The following is a 15,193-nucleotide window of genomic DNA, read 5'->3' on the forward strand; positions in this document are numbered from 1 at the left end:
CCAATCCATACACACAGAGTTTCATATTAATGTTTTGTGATGTTAATTTGTTATATAACTATTACATGATTGTATACCATTTCAGTTCTTTCCGTAACGAAGATGAGGGAGTAAGCTTACCACATCCAAATTGTTAAACGCTTATTAAAACATAGATATCCTATATGTGGGGTATTTCCTGTTGGTTTTTGTACCAATAGGTAAATATCAAACATAAAAATGAATGAACTAAACACATGGGTATAAGATAGCACTTCCTAAAGCTTATCATTTTATAATAAACTACTTCCCTGGTACATTTACTAACAATATAGGAGTAGGCCACACCACGTGTCACCTAACAGGCTTCACTAATTTTATATGAAAATTGGAAGCCTATAGCCCACTTTAATATGTCCTGCGGTCAAATATACATATATCATACCGAAAAGAAATATAAATCATCCTAGCAGACAAAATAAAATTGTGTAAACCTACGGTGAGGCTACACTAACGCTTAGCTAATTATGTAAATTTCGCTTATTAACAGTGTGTCACTCCAACTTTTATTTTAGAATTCTGACCTGATCTGTCGATGGATGACATAATCCAAGAGGTTACACAAATCGTGAATTCTATTAATAAAGTAAAATAAAGAATTTACTAATTTTATGCCGATCTGATCTGCCACAATGGATGACATAATCCAAAAGCTTACACAAATCTTGAGAGCTATTTATAATGGACAAAATAATTTACTAATTTTATGCCGATCTGATCAGCCACAATGAATTATACAATTTAAAGGTAAGACAAATTTTGAGCGCTATGTATAACGTACAAAAACTAATTTACTAATTTTATACTATTCTGATCGTACACAATGGATAAATTATAATCCAAAATATTAGACAATTCGTGAGCCCTGGCACGAAGTACCAAAATTAATTATTTTGACTAATTTAAATTTAAACTCATATGTAAATTAATATCAAGGTCTTCTTTAATAAATTAACATTTTTATTAAGGCATGTGGTTGTAAAATAACTTTTGTTTATTATTTTACCCCGTTAATTTGAGAGATCGTGCACCAGAAGTATACAATCATTACACCCTACGTCTCTAAAATATTGGACTCCTGACTCCTGTATAAGTCCTAATCACTTAGTACGTTAAACTAAATTATCTCTTAAAACATGTTTTTATTTATTGTATACATGTGTGTTTCTGATTTTATCAGTTGTTACAGTTTAGTATGAATCTAGTACATAGTAGGGTATTTAACAACTAAAATAATTATCAAAATAATTCCGTAGATTGTAGAGTTATTTGTGAGCTTTTATAAAATTTAAAAAGTATTGTAATGAGTATAAAACTAGTTATAATCTAAAACCTAAATAAAGTTAATAGTAAAATCTTGGATCTATAACAAGAGCATTTGCAAATAACAGAAACACAACAAATTGGATTGGAGTTAAATCTTAGAATCATAAGTAAAGGGAATTAAAACAAAATGCTTTCTATAAAACTCGTTAAACATTTTATAGCAGATTGCCTTATCAACAGGTTCATTTGCTTACTGTGTCTATAACTTTTAATGGGCAGCTTGATTCTCACTGAGCACTTTCTTGAAGGCTGTCGTCTTGTACAGATAAACTTCATCTAGTCTTACACTTAAAAATGCTAAATAACAGATTTTGCTTAGATTTATCAACTAATAAACAATCAACAACGTCAGTTCTACATTTTTAATTTAACATTTTGTTTTATGAAAGTCGTTTAAACTTTAGCTACAAACAACAGCAAATTGTACATACAGTAGTTAAAAGTAATTGATAGTTATTATTTACTATCCACTAAAATGAGTATTATGAAATAAAATCAGATAGTTAGTTTCAGGTAACTAAAAATTTTATTTTAGTATTTGTTGCAAATACTAGCCATAATTTAATTGATAGAATATTGAATATTAGCAGTTTTTTTAGTCATTATATTGTACCGTTATTATAGTACATATATTATATTACGTTGCAGCTAATACTTTATAAATCAAAACAACTTTTCGGAAATACTTGATTTATTCCGAATTAAAGTTCACCCAAAAAATTAACAAAGTTTACAAACTTTAGATTTGATTTTCTCCAAAACTTCTCACAATTGATCAAATATAATTAAGAGTATGATCAAAAGGAATTAAAATTAAAATGAAACTAAAAATGTATAACTCTCCAAAAATTGTTTAAATTAATAAAATAAAACAAAAAGTTCTCTTCTCAAAATACTCAAAAAGCAATATAACACAAAACTTGATATTAAATTTACGAGCAAAATTTAATTCACAAAACTTCAAAAAAATTTATTACTTCTCAGACTCTGTATTATGGGATACTTTACAAATTTAATCACATCAGTATAAAAATAAAAGATATTAACTAAACGCTGGTACGGGACTTACTACTTTGAAGACTATGGAGGCTGATAGGAAACTAAAAACGCACTAAAGAAAATTAATAACTTGATTTGAATTTACACCCGATTAAAAGAATTACTCTAGATCCAAACTATAGGATTAGAGGAAGAACTACTGCTTCTCTAGTGGACGTCCGTACGCTGTCGTCAATACTCCAACACTGGCCCCTCTCTCCCCGGGAACCGGCTCGGAACGTATCACCGTAATCATCTCGATCAGCTGATGTACTGGTCTAACCAACAAACAATGTCCACGCACCGCGTCTATTTAACAAAAGATCCTACTTCCTACCGCGATTTAGCATAAATAATTACAACTACGGTACATATTTTCCATAACCCGAAGCTGAAACCACGGTAGGAACCTAAACCGTTGAAACACTCATCCCGGACTAAGTACAATAATTCCCTCCAGATTCACACTTTTAAATAACAATATTTTGTACTTATCACTACGTGGAGGCCGTGATGTGTAGTCCGAGGGGTGATGTGGTAGGGTTGCCCGATGTCCAGTATGGGTCCCGAGGTAGCCATCGCGGAGGGATGTGGTAGGTGAGAAGTCGAGGCACAGGTTCCCCAATGACCAGGCGGCAGGTGCATTGCGGCGGCCTCGTTGATCTCGTGGTTGGCTGACTCTGATTCACTAATAGAACTGCTACCTGCTCCTCCAATCTAATAACAATTTCAGCCCGCGAGGCATTGAGCTCTTGGAGGACATGTGTAAATGGTCACGAATGTAAACCATTACCAGATGTTGTTAATTACAATACAATCAATTAACTGGGATTATAATGGCACAATGATTAATTATTTACTCACAATAAACCTCATATAGTGATTAAAATAAATATTACCCTGTCCTTCGACATTTGAAGGAACAGGGAAGAATTATCACTATCAATACAACTCATTGTATACCAAAAATATTACCCTGTCCTCCTCTATTTGAAGGAACAGAGGAAAAACAATACCACCATATTACCAAAATTACCCAGTCCTTCGACATTTGAAGGAACAGGGAAAAATATATCTCATAATATATCTGTTTATTGACTTCATACACTATTCATGCCATTTATTGTCCCTGAAAATTACATGGTTTACAACACCCCTATCACACACTTACACTGGCATTTTATATCATGACTTCTCATCTTAGCCATACAATTCGCCGTAATAAAAACGTTGTCACATCACCCTTTTATATTCCATTATTTATTTTTTACCATTATTATAAAATACTTGACACTCATACTTAACTTGTTTTATGTTTTGGGCCAAACTAATACATAAATAGATAATCAGTTCTCTTGAGGTTAATTTTGAAATGAATTGTATTGCCAATTTTATTCTTCTAGACAGATCTTCTGTTCCTTTTCGACAATTTAATTTTCCTGAAAATAAAACATACTGACCTGTGCGCCGGGGTAATGTTTATAGAGTTCTCAACATTTCTCATTTCGTATTAAAATTTTAAGTTGGAAATATGAACCTTCCAAAAAAAACAAGCTATCTTTATTTTTAAAAACACATTTAACCAGGATCGATATTTCCTTTTTATTTCCAATAAGCATTTAATATCAGTGTGTTCAATCATATTGCCCAGTCCTTTGTTTACTATCGAGTCATAAATACTTTCACTTATCAGGCTCACTTTGTTTTCACTTATCAGGTTCACTTGTAATAATACTTTATGATATTACAAACAAACACTTTTACAACGGGCCGGGTTATTCCAGCTTGGGCACATCCGGACCTTACACAGATTTACACAGGAAGCTCTCACAATATTCCTATATCCGCCCTCACTGTTCTTGACCTTTTCTATTATAACTATAATTATTTTATACCCTCTTTCAGATTATTATCACTGGCCCTAATATTTAATGTCAAAAGGGACCTCAACATTTTTCTAAGATTCTGGACGGTGTCGCTTTCAGAAGCATTTCCGCCCCTAAAATATATTTCAAATATTAATTCCTTTTTGAGCAACAGATCCACATGCGCTAGCTCCATTTTATTTTTAATATAATTTACTTAATAATAAATCCAATATTCTAGAAACACAATACTGTTCTAAGTCCTAAGTCTTACACACTACACAAGATTATGCAGGTTTATACACAATTTTCAAGTTTATACAAGTCTGACACATGTCTTATACAAGTTATACACACTTACAGGAATCCGACAAGTTTATGCAAGTTTACAAGTTCTTTCCTGTAAATAACCTGTTGTACAAGTGTTTATGCTCAAAAGAAATAGCAGATTGCGCAAATTATGTACCGTTATTATAGTACATATATATTATATTACTTTGCAGCTAATACTTTATAAATCAAAACAACTTTTCGGAAATACTTGATTTATTCCGAATTAAAGTTCACCCAAAAAATTAACAAAGTTTACAAACTTTATATTTGATTTTCTCCAAAACTTCTCACAATTGATCAAATCTAATTAAGAGTCTGATCAAAAGGAATTAAAATTAAAATGAAACTAAAAATGTATAATTCTCCAAAAATTGTTTAAATTAACAAAATAAAATAAAAAGTTTTCTTCTCAAAATACTCAAAAATCAATATAACACAAAACTTGATATTAACTTTACGAGCAAAATTTAATTCACAAAACTTCAAAAAATTTAATTACTTCTCAGACTCTGTAATATGGGATACTTTACAAATTTAATCACATCAGTATAAAAATAAAAGATATTAACTAAACGCTGGTACGGGACTTACTACTTTGAAGACTATGGAGGCTGATAGGAAACTAAAAACGCACTAAAGAAAATTAATAACTTGATTTGAATTTACACCCGATTAAAAGAATTACTCTAGATCCAAACTATAGGATTAGAGGAAGAACTACTGCTTCTCTAGTGGACGTCCGTACGCTGTCGTCAATACTCCAACACTGGTCCCCCTCTCCCCGGGAACCGGCTCGGAACGTATCAACGTAATCATCTCGATCAGCTGATCACACAGCTCTCTACATTACATATAGTTTAGGACAGCTAGCGCCAGCTAGCTGTATTACAATACAGTCCGCTTATTCCACTTTTTGTATTAACATTTTAATTTGAGTAAATACAAGTTCAGTTCGTTCAAAAACAAGTGTTTCATTTCATATAAATATTCCAGTATTCAAGCCCCGTCAAGCGCGCCGCCAACATGGTCCTACAGAGCCGGATTACTTTATAGAACACTTCAGACAGCATAGTCCAATCGTACCAGAATGTTTTATAGAACATTAGTGAACAGTGCATTATTTTCGTCAACATAGACTACCAGTGTCAACAGTGCAACATCGGAGGACTTGGAACATAGTGACAGTGCCATCGACCAGTGGTGTTTCCAGTGACCAACAGTGGGATACCTAATTCGTCGTCAAGTAAGTCCTTTCCAATCCCATGTTACTTATTCCAGTTATTCCTGATAGTTCAAGCAAGCTAACATGTCAGACGAATTAAGAAAATGTATTGCCAAGCGAGCAGGAATTAAATCTAAATTAACTCTATTTAGGACTTATGTTGATAGGATTGAACAATCTGAAGATCCTTCACAATTCGAAGACAGATTCAGTGTATTTAGGGATTGTTTGTCGGAATTTGAAGCAGTCCAATCAGAAATTGAATTAATGGACACCGACAGCAATCATGACGTAGAAAGAGAGTCCTTTGAAGACTTATACTTTGAATTGTTGGCTAGGTCAAAGGCTCTCCTTCCCAAACAAAATTCAAATCATACAACTTGTTCACGCCAAAATTCAGTTTCTGAACCCTCATCAGCAGTACAAATTAAACTACCGGCAATCAATCTGCCTACCTTCAGTGGGAGATACGAAGAATGGGTTCAATTTTACGAATTATTTAATTCAATCATAGAAGAAAACACGTCACTTTCACAAATCCAAAAGTTCCACTACTTAAAATCAACATTGCAAGGTCCCGCTCTCAACATAATAGAATCTTTGAATTGTCATCGTCAAATTACGATACAGCCTCGACTCTTTTGAAGAATAGATTTGACAACAAGCGTGTTATTGTCAATAATCACGTGTCGTCACTGTTTGAAGTCAAAAAACTTGACAAAGAGTCCGGGGCAGCAATGAGAGATCTTTTAGATTCGGTTAACAAACATTTGAGAGGACTCAAATGTCTTGGTCAACCAACCGACCAATGGGACACGCTCTTGGATCGTCCAAAAACTAGATCTGGCCACCTTCAAATTATAGGAAAACCAATTAGTCACCACAAAATTGCCCACGTTTCATCAGTTGACATCATTCCTAGAAAACAGGTGTAACATTTTAGAAGCTATTGATCTAAATAGACCTTTAAACAGTAACACAAGTTTTAAACAAAGTAGTAATACATTTAATTCAAACCATCAACAACTCAAAAAACCTTCTAGTTAATTTTTCAGCAACACACCATGTTGCCCCTTATGCAAAAAGGGTCATAAAATATATCAGTGTGATAGTTTTCAAAATATGCCTGTATTATCCAGACTACAATCAGTGAAAGATTTAGGTCTATGCATTAACTGTCTATCACATAAGCATATTATCAAAGACTGCAAGTCAAATGGTTGCAAAACTTGCAGCAAAAACACAACACACTTTTACACCTTCAAAAGGACCACTCCAACAGCAAAAATTTAAATTTTGAGTCAAGACAAGTAAACGGTCATCCTGCAGCCTTAACGTCTAATGTTACTGACAAACACATTCTCCTCTCAACAGCAGTAGTAGATATAGAGGATAATAATGGCGGGACAACAGCGTGCAGAGTGTTGTTGGATTCGGCTTCACAGTCGAATTTCATTACAGAAAGGATGGTGAGAGCATTAAATTTGCAAAAGGTACGCTCAAAAATCCAAATCACTGGCATTGGAAATAGGCAAGCCTCCATCTCACACGTTGTCTATTGCACCATCCACTCACAACATAGTGCTTACAAAACTACATTAAGCTGTCTCATTTTACCTAAAATAACTAATGATTTGCCCCACACTCAGATTGGAATCTGCCATCAACAATGACTCTAGCAGATTTTAATTTTAACTCACCAGGGCCAATAGACATGCTCATAGGAGCAGAGCTCTTTTTTAGTTTATTGTGTGTTGGACAGGTGAGACCACACAGATCGGCGCCAATTTTCCAAAAGACATCATTAGGTTGGGTCGCCTCTGGTAGGGTTGCTACTAGGAAACAATAACCAACCTTGACATGCAATTTATCTATAGATGATCAAGTAACAAGGCAAGTGCAACGTTTCTGGGAAATTGAAGATTGTGACGTTCACACATCCCCAGCCAGTCAAACTACCACGTGTGAACGGATGTACACAGAAACAACGTACAGGGATTCTACAGGCAAATATGTAGTTAACTTTCCATGTAGTGATGACATAAATAGTCTAGGTGAGTCCAAGAAAACAGCTGAATCTCAATTTAGTCAACTGAAAAGAAAATTAGAAAGAGATCCCAATTTACATGCAGCATATTCACAATTCATGAATGAATATGAAGCACTAGGGCATATGTAAGAGGTGGAACCCAACGTGAAGCCAGTTGGTCCAGTATATTACATTCCTGTCGTTAGAGAAGACAGTTCAACAACGAAGCTCAGAGGTGTATTTGATGCTTCGGCCAAAACGAGCAGTGGTCGATCATTAAATGACTGTCTTTTAGTTGGTCCTACCATTCAGCAAGATGTCTTCTCAATCTTAGCAAGATTTCGATATCATACATACGTATTAAGTGCAGATATAGAGAAAATGTACCGCCAGGTATACATTAATGAGAAACAACTGGACTTACAGCGCATACTATGGAGACAAGGTAGAGATCAACCTCTAAAAGTCTATAGGTTAAAAACTGTCACCTATGGTACAGCAGCAGCACCCTTCTTAGCAATCAGGACCCTCCATCAACTGGCCACAGATGAACTATCAACATATCCTATAGCCTCATCTATAGCGCTATCAGATTTCTATGTAGATGATCTTATGACAGGTGCAAAAACACTCGAGGACGCTAAAGTCATTCAAACACAAATGTCGCAATTGCTTAACTCAGGAGGATTTAATTTACGAAAATGGAATTCAAATTCGAAGGAATTGTTGGAAACAATCCCAGATAAAAATAGAGCGAAACGAAACTGTCAAGTGCTTGGTATGTGGTGGAACTCTGAGACCGACATGTTCCATTACGCATCTACTGAAAGAAAGCCACATGACAAGATATCAAAGCGTTCTGTTCTGTCAGAAATAGCCAGTTTATTCGATCCTTTAGGACTTGTAGGGCCTGTAGTTTTGAAATTCAAACTATTCATGCAAGAGTTGTGGGTAAGAGATCTGAGTTGGGATGAATCTCTTCCATGTGATCTTCATACATCGTGGCAGACACACCGACAACAGGTCTCAACTTTAAAACAACTTCAAATACAAAGGCACATCACAGTAGGTCACGCAATCCAAAAAGAAATACATGGGTTTTGTGACGCCTCAGAAAGGGAGTATGGAGCATGTGTGTACAAGCGAACAACCGATACTGACGGACGCGTGTCAACACAATTATTATGCTCAAAATCCAGGGTATCACCACTTAAAAAAATGACCATTCCTAGATTGGAATTGTGTGCCGCGCTGCTACTATCGAAACTTGTAACTAAAGTATTGGATACTGGCATTAAAGTTGATGGATACACACTATGGACCGACTCCTCAATAGTTCTGGCTTGGATCACTTCATCAGCATCAAAATGGAAAATTTACGTTGCTAATCGGGTGAAAATTATTCAAGAATTGACGACTGAAAGATGTAGTTGGAGGCACGTAAGAACCAACGACAACCCAGCAGATCTGATATCAAGAGGTTTAAATCCGATTCAAATTATCGATAACAAATTATGGTGGCATGGCCCAGAATGGTTAATACAAAATTATAGTGAATGGCCCAAATTTGATTTGAGTAGAATTTCAGATGTACCAGAACAAAAACTAATACCAACTACATTGGCGGTTGTCAGCACTGAGCCACTAATAGATGTTGCAAAATACTCATCTTTAAGCAAACTCACAAGAGTTACAGCGTATTGTCTTAGATTCATCAGCTACCTGCAGAATTCACATCATAAACTTAAAGGTCCATTAACTACAGAAGAGCTCAACCATGCCACAAATCATCTCATCAGAGCAGAACAGGAACATTACATGAGAAAAGATTATAATAGGCTCATGGAAGGAAAGAAGATTAGGAAAGACAGTCCATTGTGGAATCTTCAATCTTTTTTTGGTCCCGAGAAACTCATCAGAGTAGGCGGGAGATTAAAACATGCAGAAATCAAAATAGATCAAAAACATCCCATTGTTTTACCATACAAGTCACATCTAACAGAACTTATTTTTCGTCATGAGCACATCAGACTTCTGCATGCGGCACCTCAACTGCTGCTTGCATCGTTGCGGCAACGATATTGGCCCCTTAATGGACGAAATTTAGCAAGACGTACCACACACAGTTGCGTCAAGTGTTTTAAGGCTAATCCAAAAACAACGCAACCTCAGATGGGTGACATACCATCAGATCGAGTACGCCCATGTCGACCTTTCAGTAATACTGGCACTGATATCAGCGGCCCAGTATATATTAAAGCCTCAAAAAGACGAAACAGTCCTACATCGAAGGGATACATAGTGATATTTGTATGTCTTGCAACCAAAGCTGTACATTTAGAAGTAGTAACAGACATGACCAGTGAAGCACTTATAGCAGCATTCAAGAGATTTATTTCACGACGAGGAATTGTTACAAAACGTGTACTCGGACAATGGCACCAATTTCGTAGGCGCAGAGAGAGAGAGCTTCGAGAGCTTCAAGATCTGTTTACAAACGAAGAACATCAGAGAAGAATCGTCGAAGAATCAACCGCTCTCCTCATTAAGTGGCACTTCATTCCACCCCGATCCCCTCATTTCGGAGGCTTATGGGAAGCTGCTGTTCGGTCAGTGAAACATCATTTGAAACGAGTTGTAGCCAACGCCTCACTCACCTTCGAGGAATTTTACACTACTTTAACAATGATTGAAGCTTGCTTGAACTCTCGTCCTCTCACTCCCCTTTCCACTGACCCAAATGACCTTTCACCATTAACCCCTGGTCACCTTCTCACTGGTGATGCTTTAACCGCATTACCTGAACCGAACATTTGTTACATTCAATTAAACAGGTTGTCACATTGGCAGAGGACACAGCAGATTGCGCAGCACTTTTGGACACGATGGTCCAAAGAATATCTGTCTCTCTTACAACAACGGCCAAAGTGGAGATCATAAGCAGCCAACATCCAGCTCAATCAACTAGTTCTCCTGAAAGAAGACAACTTGCCCCCTCTCAAGTGGGTTACAGGTCGAGTGGTGGCGGTCCATCCTGGAGCGGACAATAGGATCCGAGTCGCCACCGTAAAGACGTCGTCTGGCTCCTTCAGGAGAGCAGTCAACAAGCTATGTATCCTCCCCCTAGAACCTAATACAGTGCAAGAGTGTAATGTGTAAAGCGAAGGTCAGTGTATTCGTGTATATAGTTAATCATACATTTAACATCATAGTGACCTCAAATACTCGTAGTTTAGTCCGTTGTATAGCATAGCTTAGTAATTTTCAATTATAGTAGCGAAGTTCAAAGACACATATCCAATTGTTTGTAGTTCTATTCAGTCGTGGGTATTCTACTCAACCGTGTCATCATTTCTAATTACAAACTGTCTATGTTTAATTGTGTATTAATAACAGATTGATTTATAGTTGAATATTTCATTGTATTTGTTTCAATTTCAATATTTTCATAATCTTTGTTGTTATTAACTCTGTGTAAAAACTATAGTAAATGTAAATTAGATTTTCAATTTAATTATCCTTGTTCTGCTAACTACCATGTCTAAGTTTTGTCTTGTACACATACATTTTATAGACTTATATTTTGATTAGTATTGTTCCATTGTTTAGTTTCATTGTTTCGTCCTGCACATGTGTCATTAGAAGAAATTTAGAATGTTTCATCACATAGCTTCAACAAATCAATTAGTTTTGAAATCAATATTTCAAGGCGGGGAGTATGTTACGGCCCGGTCTTAGTCCTTTATTTTATTTGTTTATTAGATATAGTTCATTTATGTTAGGTATAAATATATTTGTAATTAGTTTAGTATCTTACTGTTAGTTTATTATTGTATTGTTAGAGGGGAGAATTGTTGTCTTAGATATTACGGGTGACATCCCTAATATTTATGACAAGGTCGCCTGGAGGTATGGAGTTCTTGTTCTCAGGGCGTGGGAGGCGACAGAGCTTTCACTCCCATTGTTAGAGGTGGCCTTCCACGAACCAAGGGATGTTACCCCCAGGTTTATGGTAGGGTCGCTTCAGGGCGGGAGGGGCTGGCCCTCACGCCTCGTGGGAGCAAGAAAGAACCTTTACCTGGGACAAGGGCCTAGAACGAGTCTCCTCTAGTCAGTTCTTCATTGTACTCCGAAGGCGTAGGGTAGAGAGCACACAGCTCTCTACATTACATATAGTTTAGGACAGCTAGCGCCAGCTAGCTGTATTACAATACAGTCCGCTTATTCCACTTTTTGTATTAACATTTTAGTTTGAGTAAATACAAGTTCAGTTCGTTCAAAAACAAGTGTTTCATTTCATATAAATATTCCAGTATTCAAGGCCCGTCAAGCGCGCCGCCAACACATCGGACTTATCAACAAGCAAAACGTGAAAGTTTTCGCTTACGATCAGCAAAATCCCATTGAGTGAAATCTACCATAAAAGTTTGGTGTTAATATTTTTAAAAAAATAATCAGAGAGCAAAATTTATAGTATGTAGGTGAGTTTGTTCTCGATACACCGTATGGATACAAAACAGAATTGACATTATTTCTGGCCATACGAGTTATATATCTTGTTCACGTTCAGCCAATACACAGTATATTACTGTAATTTGACTTACCAATAAATTAAATAAAAAATCAGTAGCTGGCTAAGCTATTAGTAGCTACCTCAGCATTTTTATGTCAAAAAGAGAGCGTAAATTAAAAAATTGATATGTACCATAATGTATTTAAATAGTGTAATTAATATGTGAAAGTTATTGAAATGCACATGACCTTATTTACACGTTTTCAATTATTGTACCGTTATTGAAACGATTTAAAGCATTACTGAACAAGAAAGCTGGATTATTATTCGGCTTTCAGGTAAATAATGAAGGCGCTTCTTTTGAAATATCCACTATATCTCTCCGTTTACTACCTCTATTAAGATAAAGCGGACCAATTTTCTTGAAATCACCTTTTAAGAATAAGTAAGTTATCTCTATATTTCATTTTGGCAGCATTACTCTAACTGAAGGTTTACTCATCTAACATCTTTATATAGGGGTTTTATTAATTACAAATGATTAATTAAAATTGTTTTAAACTTAAGTATATTCAATGTTTATTTTGTTAAATAATTAAACTATGTCATTTTGGGAACTATTAAACTAAAAAGATTAGTGCATACTTAAGGATGTCTAACTGCCTCATACAGACGAAGTTTACTTATTTAATTTTCGTCTATTTATCTAATAAAATTATAGAGTTAAGTCTATTCAAATAACATTTTATTTTGTTTTATGTTATATTTTATTAAATAACAAGTACGCTATAGGTAAAAAATGTTTTAAGCAAAAATAAAAAGACCTGAAAATAATTAATGAACTCTGAAACATATTCAATTATTCAGATCGATTTCAGAATAATTGTAATTTATGTTTAAAGAGAAATGTTTTGCGGCCCTAAAACCTAACAATGCAATTGTTTTTATGGACGATAAGAAGCATATCTGGTTCGAATCGATTATATCACACACGCATCTGTACATTATCCATTGTTGCCACAGTAAAAGCTATACAAATAATCAGTCTGAGAAATAAGCTTCTTCTAATATTCTTAGGGCCCAATTTATATCCAAAGCTGCTGTATAGTTTTCTAAATCAAGAACATATAAACGTCTGAAAATTCTTCTTCTAGGTTCCTTGGCTCTCTAAGCTCCAACCTCGAAGTATCAGGCATCTGGAAGGTCCCACTTGGTCTCTTGGAACCCATGGCTCGCACTCTGCATCAGAAGATCCCAAAATTAAGAAACATCCGACCTCTGCGAGTAACAATGAGGTTACTGTTTATGATCATTCCTAGAAATTTCTAAGTTATAGCTAATGGAAACTCCCTATGACTAAACATATTGCTCTTTAGAAACATTCAGTGAATGTTATGGTAGACTATAGCTTTAATCCTATGGTCTTTAGCTTTAATCCAGTAGAGTTGATAGGCTACATAAAAATTTTATATAGTAAAAGTTCATGAACTGTGAGACAACTACACCGCTAACAAGTTATATAACTATTATATTTTGATTGATGAGAGTTCGGAATCGTTCATTTATTGATTCTTTGGTCTGTTACTCTTCAGGCTCACGTATTTTAGGATCTTCCGAGTACCGAAGATTCCCTGGTCTTATGAAACTCCGACTTTAAAGAAATGTTAATATGTGAAATATTTTAATGACTAAACTTATGCAATACAAGACCTACACCGGTCTCTAAAAACTACGGGAATGAAGAGGAATTGAGTTTCTACAAGATTCAATCTACATGAAGTTCCTGCCTCTGGGAGTTTCTGGCCTCTGGAACCTCGAACTATCAGTTAGTGGCCATTAGCCTATGAGAGCTCCGACTAATGAATTTTGTATCGTCTTTATTCATATCGTTATATGGGGTTGATAGTTTAATTAATTATTATTGCATGGATAAATATACATATACATAGCTATATATATATATATATATATATCGTGCTGAAACTTGTCGCGGAGGTAAATTTAAGACTTCTCCTGCTTCTGATCCTGTTAAATGCGTAGTTAGCATATGGTGTTTTTTTACTCTTAATGAATCGCGGCTCGCCTAGTCTATATCCCTAAGGCTTTGGCAGCACCAGGAAATCCTCCGTTTCGTACCTTGAGTATACAGCGGAAAATGTGATAGAGAAGCTTATACGTGTCACACAGACCAAGGCAATCGTCTCTGCGGGTGACTTGAGACAGAGAATAGTGCTCTTTACTAAAAGGAGAATTTCCGACGTATTCCCCCAGCAAATGGACAATGTCAAAATAGAAACAAAGCCTGCTGCCGAGTACCTCGGTGTGATGATTGAGATCAAGCTTTCCTTCGGTGAGCAGGTGCAGCGCATCGCCGCCAAATCAGCCAAGGGTGTTGCAGCTCTGGGCAGGCTCATGCCCAACGATGGAGGCCCACTTCCTTGCAAACGCCGTTTGTTGATGTCATCAGTTCAATCTACTCCACTGTACGGAGCTCAGATCTGGGCCCACGTCTTGGAGAATCATGTTTACCAAAACCGGCTCTCCCGAGTTCAGCACCGTGGTCGCTGGTGTCTTTCCCATCTACCACCTTGTGATGGAGAGACAGGCGATCTACCACCACATTAACAAGGTGGACAGAGATACTGCTGCATTAGACAAGTGCGACCGCAGATTCAACCGCGAGAAACGTGATAGGGAAGCCTGGTCGAGGTAACGTGGGACCCTAAGACTTAAACCGGACTTTTGACCATGGGTGGGATGGCAGCAAGGTGAAGTCAATTACTTCGTTACCCAATTTCTCCCGGCCACGGATATTTTCGGTTCTATTT

General features: G+C 36.1%; 1 protein-coding gene across 1 annotated transcript; it reads left to right on the forward strand.

Annotated features, from left to right (window-relative positions):
- The first annotated feature begins 8,233 nt into the window (after positions 1-8,233).
- On the forward strand, positions 8,234-14,990 carry LOC124366711. Its single transcript, XM_046823312.1, has 4 exons — positions 8,234-10,631; positions 10,821-11,000; positions 11,716-11,962; positions 14,477-14,990. The coding sequence occupies exons 1-4, from the start codon at positions 8,234-8,236 to the stop codon at positions 14,988-14,990; spliced, it is 3,339 nt and encodes a 1,112-aa protein (XP_046679268.1).
- Positions 14,991-15,193: the final 203 nt, after the last annotated feature.

This window comes from Homalodisca vitripennis, chromosome 7 (genome assembly GCF_021130785.1).
Source record: "Homalodisca vitripennis isolate AUS2020 chromosome 7, UT_GWSS_2.1, whole genome shotgun sequence".
NCBI lineage: Eukaryota > Metazoa > Arthropoda > Insecta > Hemiptera > Cicadellidae > Homalodisca > Homalodisca vitripennis.

Bases quoted from the DNA above. Each gene is read 5' to 3' on its own strand.
- LOC124366711 (XM_046823312.1), top strand. From the start codon at position 8,234: ATGTACCGCCAGGTATACATTAATGAGAAACAACTGGACTTACAGCGC. The intron at 10,632-10,820 runs GTGATGCTTTAA...TCAATCAACTAG, and splicing joins CCCTGGTCACCTTCTCACTG to TTCTCCTGAAAGAAGACAAC. The intron at 11,001-11,715 runs GTAATGTGTAAA...TTGTTGTCTTAG, and splicing joins ACCTAATACAGTGCAAGAGT to ATATTACGGGTGACATCCCT.